Consider the following 14,585-nt stretch of genomic DNA (forward strand, 5'->3'; position numbering starts at 1 on the left):
CGCACACTAATCGAAAGACTCTACCACATTGGCATCAAAGAGGAGGTGCTCAGATGGATCACCTTCTTCCTCACCAGAAGAACCCAGAGGATCCATCTCCCACCTTTTACCACTGAACCCCAGGAGAATACCTGCAGTGTGCCCCAGAGGTCATCCTTCAGTCCCACACTCTTCAAAGCATATATTACCCACAGTGGCCAACATCATCAGATCCCAATGTCTCAACATAATTTCGTATGCAGACGACACCCAACTCATCCTCTCACACACCGATGGCTCCACCACCACCAGAATCAGATTTCACAGATACTCAACAAACATTGCTGACTGGATGAAGAACATTTGTCTGCAGCTGAACACAGACCAGATGAAAGTACTGATCATTTGCAACAGCAGCAACACATGGAACGACTCCTGGTGGCCATAAGACCTAGGACCCCACCCACTCCAGCCAAGCCAGAAACCTCAGAAACATTATTGACAACAAGCTCACCATAAAATCACAGATCAACGCCATCTCTTCCGCTTGCTTCCTCACTCTGCGCATGCTACGTAAGATCTTCAAGTGGCTACCCCAACACACAAGACGCACCATGACACAAGCCCTCATCACCAGCTGACTGGACTACAGCAATGCACTCTATGTAGGAATCACTGCATACCTTCTACAGGGACTTCAGACTATACAGAACGCCACAGCAAGACTCATCCTTGGCCTTCCCCGATTAATCCTCATCACACACCACCTCAGGAAACTCCACTGGCTCGCTGTACAGAAGAGATGCCAATTCAAGCTACTGACCCAAGTACACACAAGGACCCACCTACATTAACCACCGCCCCAACTTCCACCAACCATCAAAAAGTTTATGTTCTGCCTCCATTTCACTTGCCTATAGTCTCCGCATCTACCAAATCAGAAGTGGAGGACGCTCCTTCTCAGGGGGTTGCGTCAAAGACCTGGAACAGTCTCTCCACGGACCTCTAGACCATCACCTCACTTCTGGAATTCTGAATGGCCCTCAAGACCTGGCTGTTCGAATAAGCCTCCGGAGCCTACAAATGCCTGGACACCCTATTGGGTGATTAGCCACTCTTTAAAAATCCTGATTGATTGATTGAATGTCGCTTCTTCGGGGCTAACACATTGATTATATCAACGCCACTTGAATTCCAGTTATTAGACCATGCACTCTTCAAATTAAAAAAAGGCTACTAATCATACTGCTGAAAAATCAGTGTGCTGGCCCTGAAGTGGCAAAACAGTTCTGCAATTCAACATTTTTGCTAACAATCTTGCGACATTCAACCATTCCCAAAAACACCTGATACTAATGTATGTGCCTAGAAGTGGCATAAATAAGTGGACTATACCCCATGTAATAACCACTAACTGTGATTAATTCAAGCCTAGAAGTGGCATAAATAAGTGGAATATACCCCATGTAATAACCACTAACTGTGATTAATTCAAGCATTCCAGTCCTTAACCTTTTTGTTTTCCCCAGTGCAATGGCATATGTACAGTGGGTATACCCAGACATGGGGCCATTGCTCACTGTGCCATGGAAATCAAGCTGTACCTCACTTTTGAGCCATATACAGGCTTAAACTAGTATGGGGTTGTTTGTGTTCCCTTCTGGAGGGGAGTTGACCTGGCAGAAGGGTCTGGACTACTCCAATTGGAGCTCATTGCATACGGCTAGTTTCTGCCTGCACTGGCATAGTGGGTAAGAGAAAACAATGCACTGGAATGTGGCCCTAAGAAATGACCTGTGTCTGAGATCAAATCTAGCATTTCACCATCATCTTTTTTTTTCCTCACAAGAAGTGGCATAGGCGTAGTTCACTGGAAGACGCAGATTCTCAAAACCAAATAAGTAATTTTTGAATCTCTGGGGGTGAGACTTCCCAAGCCCATCACAATACTAAAAGTCTAGGCAGTCGGCTTAGGAGATGCCTAGGCAAAACCCAAATAAAGATGCAGCTTCTTACAAGCCACCTGACAATTTAAGGTTCATGTTGCCCAACTATGAGCAGTGTTGGTGTAGCCCACTGGTAGGCACAGTTCCTAAAAACACCAGGGGCGATGTTATCTAAAATTCACACAGGGTGCAACAGGCATACATGCAAGCTGTTTGTGCCCCTGGGACACTTTGGTATTACAGACGAGACAATGGATGCTTGTGAGGCCCCTTCTGTAATATGGTTCATGTGGGGGCAAAATATGTGCCGACATGATCACTTGGGACATTCCATCATTTGCATGGGGATGTGGGCCCTTGCGAGGGAGGGAACTCTTAGCGATTACACCAGTGCCATATTACAGACGCGGGCACAGTAACAAGAAGCTGTCAGAAGACACACTGAATGCGCGCCACATAGAAGTGGCACAAAGCAAGTGAGCCCCCCTGACGACACCTCATGAAAGGAGTAAAGAGGTTCCAGGGACCCTCTATGCATCCCCCTGAAGACGGGTGCAGTCATTCACTGCAAATGTGCACTGTGCCATGGAGTGAGACAGCCCTGATAGATAGGAGTTCCATGGGTACATCTAGGAGCATCAGTGATTACATGCAGAGCAGAAAAATACAAAACAACTGGAAACCATCTTCCATCACGTCACTACTTGCAAACAGCATGCATTTTTATACATTTAGGATATAGATAAATTGCTGTACCCTGAAAAGAAAGAATGGCCTCCCCACCGTGCCAGAGCTATCCTGTAAGAAAAGAACAGACACATATATCAAACAATGTACAGTTGAGTAGCACACACAACAGTGTTTTGTGGTTGTTGCGCTCTTTATGAATTATTATTATTTCAAATGTTCAGATACTACATGTAGGATTGTTTTTAAAACTGATTGTGGCTTCTTCCCTGTCAACTGGAAATGCATTTGAGATGTCAGCAAATACACATCATTCATGTGCAGAGTGCAATAAGAGACAGAGGTTATCTGTGGCTGTCCCTTATTGAAGACCATGAGTTGCTCAGGAATAATGTATATATGTCTTTTACCTAAGAATAACCTCTGGTTTCACAGGCAATTTTCAATCAAGAAATGATTTCTATTTTAATTCTTTTATTATTCACCGGACATCTTAATTACTCTGTTACTCGTGGTATGCATCAGTAAGGTGAGGCAGAGATACCTTTCATAGAGGCAGAGACAGGAAGGGGAAGAAACTCAGAAACACACATAGGCGTGTAGGTGATATATAAATATATATATATGTATATATATATATATATATATATATACACACACACACACACTTACGTACATTTTTATATAGATATATCACAAAAAAGCTTAAAGTGACGTTATATATAAGTGTTGAAATAAGTTTAAAACTAGTGTTTAAAAACTGAAAAAAACACTGAAATTCATCAGTTATATATTATTGAGCTAACTGTAACTTGTTCCTAAGCTATGAACCGCTTATGATCTCACATATTACATCACTCATGACATGTATGATTACATTTTTGATGGCATCACTGATGATTATCTGACTGATAATGTAGTGTAACCAGGGCCGGACTGGGAACCAAAACCGGCCCTCGCAAAGTGCTCGGCCGGCCCCCCCCCCCGGGAGGTTGGGGCCGGGGTGCCGCCGAGCTCTTTGCCAGGGCCGGTTTTCGGCTAATTTTGTTACAGGGCCGATTTTGCAGCTATGCTATAAAAACGGCCCTGTAACAAAAACGGCCCTCAGGGGCCCAAAACTGGCCCCCATCCGTGCGGCCCACCGGGGGATTGCCCGGTGCCCGCTACGGCCAGTCCGGCCCTGAGTGTAACTGCTGGTTCTTAGAAAGTCTTTCACATTCTTGCTGGGAGGAGGCCTTGAATTGTCTCACTAAAACTCCACCTCTGCCAGCTGGGTTTATGAAAAGAGCATCCTTTTTTATAGTTCTGGTAGTGCCCTTCTTTGTCACCTGAGAGGTTATAGAACGGTCTCCTATATTCTATTTCAATCCTTTGCAGGTCTGCTAATTAACTTGCCCAAAAGTTCTCAGTTTATCAGGAATCATCTGAAATGGCAGAATACATTAAGACTTAAGTCTAATATTGACGGTGTTGTCAGCGGTGGTGGTTCGTGGGCAGTCTTTCAAATGGTAATGCAACTCTAACTTCTATTTTTATTTGGGGGGGTCTTGTTCTTCAGAGTATCCTTGCCTCACCCTCTTCAAACTCCTCTTGCCCTCCATTCTGCAATACCTCTTCCTAAAAAGATTAACTGGGGATGAAATTGGGGTGAAGGAGAACAGGAGAAGGGCAGCAATTAGAATCCCGGATTGTTTTCCTGCAGGGACCTTCATTACCACTGCTGTCAACCCTAGTTTTGAAAGTCCAGTTTCCAGGTCTCTTCTTGTTGCCTTTCATAGCATCATATTTGGGACTGGTATAGTAATTCCATTTAATGTAGGAATATATTGATTTATGTGAACACCCCTTTTGAGTTTAGCCAGTTTTGTACTGATAAATTGAGATGTCTTATTGTTTATTTTTTACAGTCTCTTTTTGTAGATGATGATATATACCATGGTTTTCATCTTTCTCTCCTTCTCTTGTAACCTACTTTATTAATGTTTTAAATAAAAGGGAACCCAAGAATCATCACAGACCTTGGGTATGCATTGTTTCGCAAAGACTGTGGCTCATAAACACATGCAGAATTGTACTTAATATAGCCAAATAATGAACTTCTTTGTACACAAATTAATTTTGATGATGAAACGGGTATTGGTTTTCGGATCGTAACGTCAACTTTAACCATGGACCCTTCACACCTTGGGTACAATAGAGCTGGCCGCAGTCTTGTTTTTAGATACGCATTCTGATCACTATTGTCACATGTGTGTATCACTCATAAGGGACCACCGTGCACGATTTTCACCTACGTCTGTTGCGCGGTCATTTATGTACATTGTATAAAAGTTTTTGTATGTGCATCAATAAATTCGTTATTCGACTACATTAACTTACAATTCTGCATGTGTTTGAGGGTCACTGTCCTAGAGATACAACTTTATTAATGGTACCAGTCCTATTCAAGTTTGTATAAAACAGGTACTTACAATCTCCTGCCCTGATACAATTTTAAAACATACTAGCATCATTACATAAAATTAGTTAAGGACTACATTCTTCAAGAAAGCACAGGATGAGTCTGTCTTGCACTAATAACGTGTTGGTGTCGGAGGCCCCTATGATGAAGCATGATGCCTAGTGTGAGCGAGGGGTTCCATCCTTGCTTTTTTAGAAGCAAACCAGTAAGCAGGTGAATGTGGTTCCCTTAAAATCTATTGCCAATATATAACAGGAAAAAGACAAAATTGAAAATAACCCTCACCCTGAATTGTGCAAGAAACCACCCTAGTCTTTTTGTTGAATGATTCTATTAGTGTGTGGGAGGCTGTACTGGTGGTTGGCTCTTGAATCCCTCTCTCTACCTAGTAGATGTTTGACATAATTGAACAGCATATGGAACCAGTGCATTACAAATTAAATTAATCTAGTTTAGATAAAACCAGCACCCCTCGCCCCCCACGTTTTTGTTGCCCTCTGACATTTACTCCAGAGGAGCAGCCTATATCATCATTCAACATCATCTTGAGCTCTGAGGCGGCATTGCTTTCCTTGGCTCTGTTGCTGGCTTGCAATTGTACGACTAGGTCTGACCAGTGTCGGATTAAACCCTGTGGAGGCCCCTAGGCAGTTGAAATTTCACCCCTCCCCCGCCCCCCCCCCCCCACAAATTATCTCCCAATACATTAAAAATTTGTCCAACCAACATTTTTAATAATTAACACGTACGTAGTTTGCACCGGATTTTTTTACAAACTGACAGCTGCCAGAAGATGAGCTTTTAGGAAACAAACAGTTATGTGAATCTGATGTCTCTGGTTTATGTACTTTAAGTTGTTAATGGGTTCATTATATTAATATAGTATTTTCTCTATAGAGTCTTTAATGTAAACATTTCGTTTCTTTGAGTTGATTCATTTTTTATATCTTTGGGAAACCATTTAAGGAAGCTTGATTGTAATTTTCAAGATCAAATCAATATTATTTTGCTCCGTTGAGCCGGGCCCCTAAAAAGAGTGGGGCCCATAGGCCGGTGCCTACTTTGCCTATTTGGTTATCCAGAAATGGGTCTGACATGGTGTTTCTTAATTCAGCCAAGATTGGATTGACAAATAACGCATTTGTGAGTATTTCTGTGTTGTTACAACACAATCGACGACCACTCCTATAGTACTTGGGGTTGTACCATGCGCTTTGCCATCCAGTAAGAGTAATGACTTAAATCTAAAGTGCACACACTTCCACTCCGCCCTTAGAACCAAGACTGCCTTCAGATATGCCTCTGCATCCCTGTGTATGTGAAAAGGTGTATAAAATGCATAATGGTGTAAAAGATGGCTCATAACTGAAGGCTTTACATCAGCACATCTTGCACAAGAAGAAAGTCTACTTCTTTCCAGTGACTTGCACTGCAGTTTTGTAGCTGAAGTTACACAGAGGTCTTCCCTGATGCCGAGCTGTTCTACCTGCTTGTTCTTCTGTAATGAGACCCTGTAAGGTGTTAATGGGGCCTGCTCTGGATGAAATTACCAGATGATGTACACGGAGAGAACCTTGCCCCATGCTGATTTTAATTACATCTCGAGCTTGGTGACCTCATATGAGATAGAGTACATTAAACTCAGAGCAGAGAGACAGCTGTGCATCAGTCAAAGCGGGATCAATGCCAAATGTTTTTTCTGAACATCAGAATGGAGAGGTCTCCATACCGACTGTTCAACAGTTTATCACTGACCCGCCCGCTGCCCATTTGGATGATTTTAAAATTGGCTTGCTTGTCAATGTATCAGCCAAAAATGTGAGATAATGATAGCTTGAAGTCAAAGTGAGCTAAGGTGGCAACTATTGATGGCCAAAACCATACAAATACACCTTTCTTTTGTCTTTTTAGCCACAGTGTTAGCCAAAACCTTTTGATTTTACTAAAATTACATATATAACATACTACCTTATATGGTCATTCCGTAATCCCATTTGGACACCGCAGCACGCACAGTGCATAGAACCTAAATACACGTTCCACGCGCACGTGTACACGAGACCCATGGTCGGGATGTCGGCTGAGGGATGCTGTGAGAGCACAGAGGCAGAATGAGGGTCTCACTCAATCCCTGGAGGAGCGAGGGGCGTTGGTGACTGCTAATCTTCAAGGGTCTGGAGACAGAGAGTCATTTGGGGGGAAGCCGAGCAGACATAGAGGAAGCAGGCCCGAACGAGGCTTTAGGCCTGGGCCTCCCCGGACACTCGAAACCAGCTCTCTAAGCCCGACGCTCTGCTCCGGGATTGAAAGTTTGCCAACCAACTTACCTGCTCATTTGCCGTGAGGGGAACGGCCAGCAAGGGGTCCAACAGTCTTCTTCCCTGCCACTAGCGGGTCCGCCATGAGGGGAACGGCCAGCGAGAAGTACACTTCCCAGCAGCCCTACGCTCACCACAGGCGTCTGCCTTTGATGTCAGTAGGCAGCGCCGGGGAGCATTAAAAAGCCGTGCGTGCCCCGCAGCACGGGACACGCGCGGGTCGCGCCCGGGCGAAGCCCAGGCCAAGGGCGGGCCCGTCCTTGCCCGTCAGAGGCCGGGCTGGGCAAGTTCTCTGTCATCTGAAGTAGGAGCACACGCCTGTAAGTACTGTTGCTTATTCAGGTTTAGATTACAGCCCAAATTATCCTGCGGATTACAGTGACTTTGTGACTGTGCATTTATCTCCGGGCTTTGTGGCCCAATCATAATGGGGAAGAGGAAGTTAACTGAGGGTGGGGGCCCACTGACAAGTAAAAGAGGGAGGAAATCCAAAAAAGTTGCCCACGCTGCCAGTAACTGTGCCCTAACAAGGATCGAGGGCATTGTGAATGACTGTGAGGAGATCTTGGGCACCAGCATTGATACCACTTTAGTTATCGATAGAAATCGGCCTGTGGATGTGTCAGCACTGGCTCATCCACACAAGAGAGTTATCCCAGCAATGTTTACCAAGAAACCATCAAATAAATCTTCTACTCATGAGGGACATAGTCCAGTGGAGAGCATTATTGGGCTTTTATCTCCACAAAAACATGTAGATTCAAGTGTCTCTGCAAATGCTATTAGTGAATGTATGTCTGCTCAACTACCCTGTTCTAATAGGTATGCCGTTTTAGATCTCAGTGCAGAGATTAGTGTAACTTCCACCCGTAGTAAAGCAGGGATGGCTAAGCCCCTTGCCAGTTCACTGACATGCAGTATATTTGGCCCCCAGAATGACGCCCTGCGACTGAGAGTGGAATCCCTTGAAAGGGAATTGGCTTTGTTGAGGGAGAAGGTGGATCTGCTTGGGAATAGACTTCCTGGCCCAGCCCTCCCCCCCCACCCCCCCAAATCGACTAGTATTAGCCTATGTCAGGATTCGGTGGGAAAGAGTTCTAAAGAGGCTGGGCGAGGACCAGTGAAAGGTCAGGGGTCCCAAGCTCGGTTTCCCACTGCTACCTCTATCCCCCACAGCCAATGTAAACTACACCCTGATTTGGGTTCTAGCAAGGGCAGTAGAGGTGGTATATTAGATCGATCCCTCTCGGGAGCCAAATGTGACCGTACTGCTATGATTAGGGAAGAGCAGTCCGTTCGGCCTTATTCTGGGCCCAATAAGGGCAACATACTTACAAGGGGCTCCATTTCCACAATCTTTATGACCAAGGTCCCAACACCTATGAGCCCCCACAGTAATGAAAGCCAAGAATCCCTCCATAATAAAGTAATCCACTGGATAAGATATGTGAGGGGTTGTAGGTCAGTAATACGGGAGGACCTGGCAAAGGTAACGAGGATCAAAAAAGAAGGCTCGTGGACAGACTGCATCGAGATTAAGTTATTCAATGCTGAAATAGCCGAAAATCTGGTGGCACTTGAATTTCGCACTTCTCCGCCAGGAATCTCGGCAATTCAATTTCGCAACTCTCCATTATGGTCACCAGATGGGGAAGAAATAGAGTCAGGTTTAAGCACAGTAGATTGACTGGATAAAACTTCACTATCAGCCCCCGATGTTAAAAATAAAAGGGGGAAAAAGGACGATATAGCCCCCTGTTTAAATCTCAGGGGGGCAGGGCAAGAGGAGCGGGGGAGTTCACCGGTTGTCCATAACAGCGATATAAGTGCAGGAGGTACTGGAACTGCGGATAACACTCAAGGGTCACTACGTTTCCTCTCCTGGAACATTGCTGGGCTACAAAAAAAACTGTTGCTCCCTGAGTGGAACACATTTATAGACGGCCAAGATATCTGTTTGTTCCAAGAGACTTGGAGCACGGTGCCCCTCCACAAGTCTGGGTTTGCCACCCACTTTATTCCAGCTATAAGAACAGGGAAAGGCCGACCAGCGGGGGGGCTACATATCTGGCTAAATGTTTGTTTAAACTGGGTAGTATCCTCCCATTTAACTCCCTCAAACGATATTTTACACTTGACGGTGAAAGGCCCTAAAAATGGTTTTAATCTGGAATTTTTTAATGTTTATGCTAGAGGGTCTCCTGGGGCTCAATCCTCTTCAACCATAGTAACATTGGAGAGAGAGCTATCCAAAATTAACCCCAACTCAGTTGCCATTGTGGCCGGGGATTTTAACTGTACTTACGAACCTCTCTGCACTGTGGATGTTCTGGGTACTGGTGATCAGGATATTAAATTTGCAATCCCCCCTCTCAGCTTGGCTCCAATTAAGAAGTGGACTCAAAGGGCTATACAATTGTGTGCCCTTACATTGGAGCATAACCTCAGAGCCGTAAACGGCAGGACACGCTCCGATATGTGCGGGGCCAATACATATAATAGATCTAGCTGCCCGTCTAGAATAGACTGGCATGACTTAGTGGATATGGAAATTTTACCAACCCAGGATAGCGACCACAATCCGCTTTGTATGCTTCTAAACAACTCCTGGTCTGTTTCCAAACCCGTTATTGTAACAAAACTGCTAACAAAAGAGGTAGTCCCTTCTCATTGTAATCGACGCCTTAAATGGCATAAGGTCGCACACGACGAGGACATACTGTGCAAAATAAGAATCTTGGTAGAGCAGAAGTCTCTGGAGCTTGATCTACTTCAAGAGCCCCTTATGGGTGTGCAGAACTCTCCCCTCATACATTATTATCAAGATTTTATCGACAAAATGGGTCTCCTCCTTACCATACCAGAGTCCCGCACTTACAAACCAATTACTGGGTCCACTAATTTGTGGTACTCAAGGGAATGTAGGGAGAAGAGATGTATGCTAACTGTAGCCCTCCAAAGTAACAATATTTCTCTTGTTAGATATGCTAGAAAAGAGTACTCTAAGACAATTGAGCTAGCTAAGCGTATATGGGAGGAAGCACACTGGCAGGATCTTCAATCTGCTTCCCTTATGCGGGATGCCACGCTGTTTTGGGGACTTATTGATAAAGGTAGCCGTATGGGTGAGGCTCCGATCCCCAACCATATCACATCACAACAGTGGCACACACATTTCACTGAGCTGTACAGCGAGGCTAACTGTCATTCACAATCGATCAGCGACAAGCCCCTTTCACTTTCTGAGGATCCCCCATTAGATGCGATCCCTGTTTCTGTTAGTGCACTAGATCTATTTAAGCTTAGTGAGGTCCTTTCTGCCATCTCAGGGCTGACATATGGGAAGGCAGCAGGCCCTGATGGCATTCCGGGCGATCTTCTTCTCCATGAACCAAAAATATGGGCTGATCTTATTTTGCCCATATTGAATCTAATCGCTAGAGGCCATCCTGTTCCGGACTCCTGGAAAGGCGCCGAAGTGGTAGCCATATTCAAGAAGGGGAACAGGGAGGAGCCTGCCAATTATAGGCCGATGAGCCTAATTGATGTAATCCAGAAGGTGGTTGGCAGGGTCCTCCTTATGAGGGTCAGGACTTGGTTGGATGAAGCTAATGTGCTTTCACACTTCCAGGCGGGCTTTAGACACAGGGTGGGCACGATGGACCAGGTCTTTCGGTTTTTTACGATCTATTGGAGAGCGGCTGTCATTGGGAAAGGTAGTCTATATCTGGCCTTTATTGACCTTAAGACCGCGTTTGACCTGGTCCCTCGTTCCAAACTCTGGTCGGTGCTGTTCGATTTGGGCTTTCCACCTCTGATCCTTGATATCATCAAGCGCCTCCATGAGGGGAATTATGCAAAAATCAGGTGGGGCAATCAGGGCCAGCTGACAGATAGTTTTCTCTCTACATAAACGGGGTGGTTGATTATTTGAGAGAGGTTCCATCAGATGCCCCAGCCCTGGCAGGGGAGAAAACTCCCACCCTCCTTTACGCCGATGACACCCTTTAGATGTCAAAAAGCCCAAGTGGTCTCCAAAAGCTACTCGATAGGTTTAGCCAGTTTTGTGATGCACGGGGCTTAGTAATCAACACTTCCAAAACAAAATTAATGACACTATCCCCTTCCAAACGTTTTAAGAATGATATTTTACTCAATGGCACGCCATTAGATATCGTAGACTCCTTTGATTATCTGGGCATTAGGATCACCAAGACGATGAAATGGAATAACCATTTAGCCAAAATGATTCTCAACCACAAGAGGGTGGCGGGCGTTATAATAAGAAAACAGCGGCTCTTTCAGTAGACCAATAGTCGCGGCCCTTGAGATTTATGATGGGAAGGCCCTACCTACAGCATTATATGGGGCGGAGCTTTGGGGGTTTGAGAACACATATGACTTGGAGAAATCAGAGAACCACTTTTTGAGAGGGTTGGTCTCCCTCCCTCCCTCCACCCCCTTGTTACCACTTCGTATGGATTTGGGTAAACACTCTATTAGGGACATTGCAAGACTTCGCCCACTGCTTTTTTGGGTCCGCTTGAGACGCACCCCTGAACTGGCTAGCTATGCTGATGCCTTGGACGAGATTATTAAGCTAAACACAGGCAACAAGATCAAATGGATCTGTAATTTAAAGCGGTTGGTGACAGATATTGGCTATGGGGAGGCTTGGCTCAATCAGACCCCACCGGCAAAGCAAATCATCAAAAAAGCATACTGGGTCTGGGTGAAGGGAGAGGAAGCTAGAAATCCCAACCGAGGTACTCTTACTAACCAGTTTCTTGAGCATAAGCTGGTGGCCAAATCCGAGCAATATCTGGACTATATACAATGCCCCCGAGATAGATCGCTCTATATGAAGCTTAGGTTTGGGACTCTCCCACTCAACACTTTGGTAGCAGGTTGGAATTGCCGGACTCCAATATCTGCTGACTGTCCCGGGTGTTCTGCCCCTAGCGAATCTATTCCCCACTTCCTCTTTGCATGCCCTATTTACAGGGCGGCAAGGAGGAAGTGGCTTAGCCCTATTTGTAGGAATCTGGGCTTTGGGAATTATAGGGTGGCACTTCGCTTCCTTTTAACCGATGTCTCTTCCCTGGTGGTGGTGTGCGGGGTAGCCAAATTTCTGGGGTGTGCCTGGTCGATACGCACTAAACTGTTAAGATCTCATAAGAGTGTGGCTATTGGAGATATATGAGCATTTGTCCCTGCTATAACATGAAGTGTTTTATGGTCTTTTAATTGTATATATTTTATCTTTTACTACTTTTTAATGTTTATGCTGTATCATAATGGATTCTTTAGGATGACCTTATAATGTACATACTTTTATGATATTTTATATCGAATAAAGTCATTCATTCAATCCCATTTGATCCAATGGTCTGTTGTGTCTTTCACATTTTTCTTCTGCCCACTACAACAAACATCATGGAGCAACGGTTAAGCCCACTTCAGCCACTCGTTAACTTTACTGTGAGTGATGTCATTTTGTTTTTCCACAAAGAACACATCCACACAAAGTAGTTTGGTGCCAGGTACTGCTATTGTAATTGCTGTTTTTCAAGACCAAAACATTTCTGCTTTTAGACACTTTTTGTTATGTACTGACAAAGGCCCAGCACCTCCTCCAACAATAGTGTTTGGAACAATTGTGGCCAAACATGTATTGATAAACACGAAGGCTGTCAGCCAGTGCCAGACTCATTGGCTGTGCCAATGCTTGTTCATGCTGATAGTAAGAATATTATTCAAGGCATTTTTGCTTCAGTGATGTGCTTCTTGCTGCAGCCTCGCCAGGGTCTGATCGAGGAGAATCATATCAGTCCCAAGGAAAGATGGTTCTCTTCCCAAAATGGGGTCAGTCTTCCTTCCCTCCCACTTTCTCCTCTGAGCTGTTAATGTATACATTAAACAAGAGAGGTGCAGACAAACAGCCCTTCCTATTTCAAAACCTGCTGTATGTGGGCTCAGTTAATTAACTGCTGCCTAGAATCTTTGCTCATGATCATGTATTCCTCTATAGCTCACAGAAGCCATCGTTTGGTACACATATGACTTACCTGCCTCCTCAGAACTGCTGGGTCTACAAAGCCTTCTAATCTAATGTTTTTCAGAGGAACCTAGTGAGTGAAAGAGTGATCCAGACAGAATCCCTTCTTCTGGCAGGAGTCTCACAGATGTTTTAGATATGTGTATGTTAATATTTGGTGATGGCACACACTGGTTAAATAACCCCACCACCTCTCCGGGAATCGATTTCCCACTGACAATTCTTTGCCAGGAGTTTTTTCAGGATTTTCTCACCAAAATCTGTTTAATGGCTAATACGTATTGCCATCAAACTAGGACCAGCACAATTGTGAGCGTCCCATCCATGCCTTTTCCCAGTATTAGATTTTAACTAGAGTGAAACTTTAGGCACAATGGTCACTTTCAAAGCACTATATCATTTAAAATTGTATAAGTGAACAGAAAATTTTACTGGGAAGAAATATATACTGTCTAATTGATTTGACAATTGCATGGATTTGAGTTCATTGATGTATATATTGAACCTTTGGGTTGGAATATTTCATGCTCCTATCTACAAGTATCCTTTCTTGTGGCCTTGAAAGATGGCCTACAAAAAGACCAGAATGTATTGTATTGCTGCATTTAATCCTCATAACTATAGTTTCCGGTTTGCACTGGCATTTAAGTCACTCTGTGTATACAGACATCCACCAACCCCCCTGGGCTGTATGGCTTCACGCAAGGTCATCAATCCATTACCTATCTTCATATCAAGCCGATTCCCAGTAGAACTGGCAATACCCTACTTGATTTTGGTGCAGCAACTGTGCTTCATATACATTTGTACAGCCATCATATGCTCATACAGGGCAGATAAAAAGCAAAACCCAAACACAATTTATTAGAAATTATATTAACCAATTTCCCCCTGGGAATTTCACACCATTTGATTATATGTCAAATCCTCACCCACAAAGTGTAACATGTTTCATTCTTGTGTTCAATCCTGTGATGGGAATTATGCCCACTAGGGTTTATGTAATGTAATGGCAGGTTCTCTAAGGTGAGAGTATAGGAAGGGTATTTTTCTTGTCGTACTTTAAATCCCATCCTGTACTAAATCCCATGTAGGTGTAGACAGTGGCTCTTAGCTGCACTACCATAATGTCACCA

At 44.4% G+C, this 14,585-nt stretch overlaps 1 protein-coding gene across 1 annotated transcript in view; it reads right to left on the bottom strand.

The window, feature by feature from the left end:
* NMS (neuromedin S) overlaps positions 1 to 14,585 on the bottom strand; it is a 367,775-nt gene that overhangs the window by 45,338 nt on the left and 307,852 nt on the right. The window contains exon 7 of the mRNA XM_085623803.1: positions 2,682 to 2,723. Coding sequence (XP_085479929.1) covers positions 2,682 to 2,723 — 42 coding nt within the window. The remainder of the gene's footprint in view (positions 1 to 2,681; positions 2,724 to 14,585) is intronic.

The sequence above is a fragment of the Triturus cristatus genome, chromosome 8 (assembly GCF_964204655.1).
Source record: "Triturus cristatus chromosome 8, aTriCri1.1, whole genome shotgun sequence".
Lineage (NCBI taxonomy): Eukaryota > Metazoa > Chordata > Amphibia > Caudata > Salamandridae > Triturus > Triturus cristatus.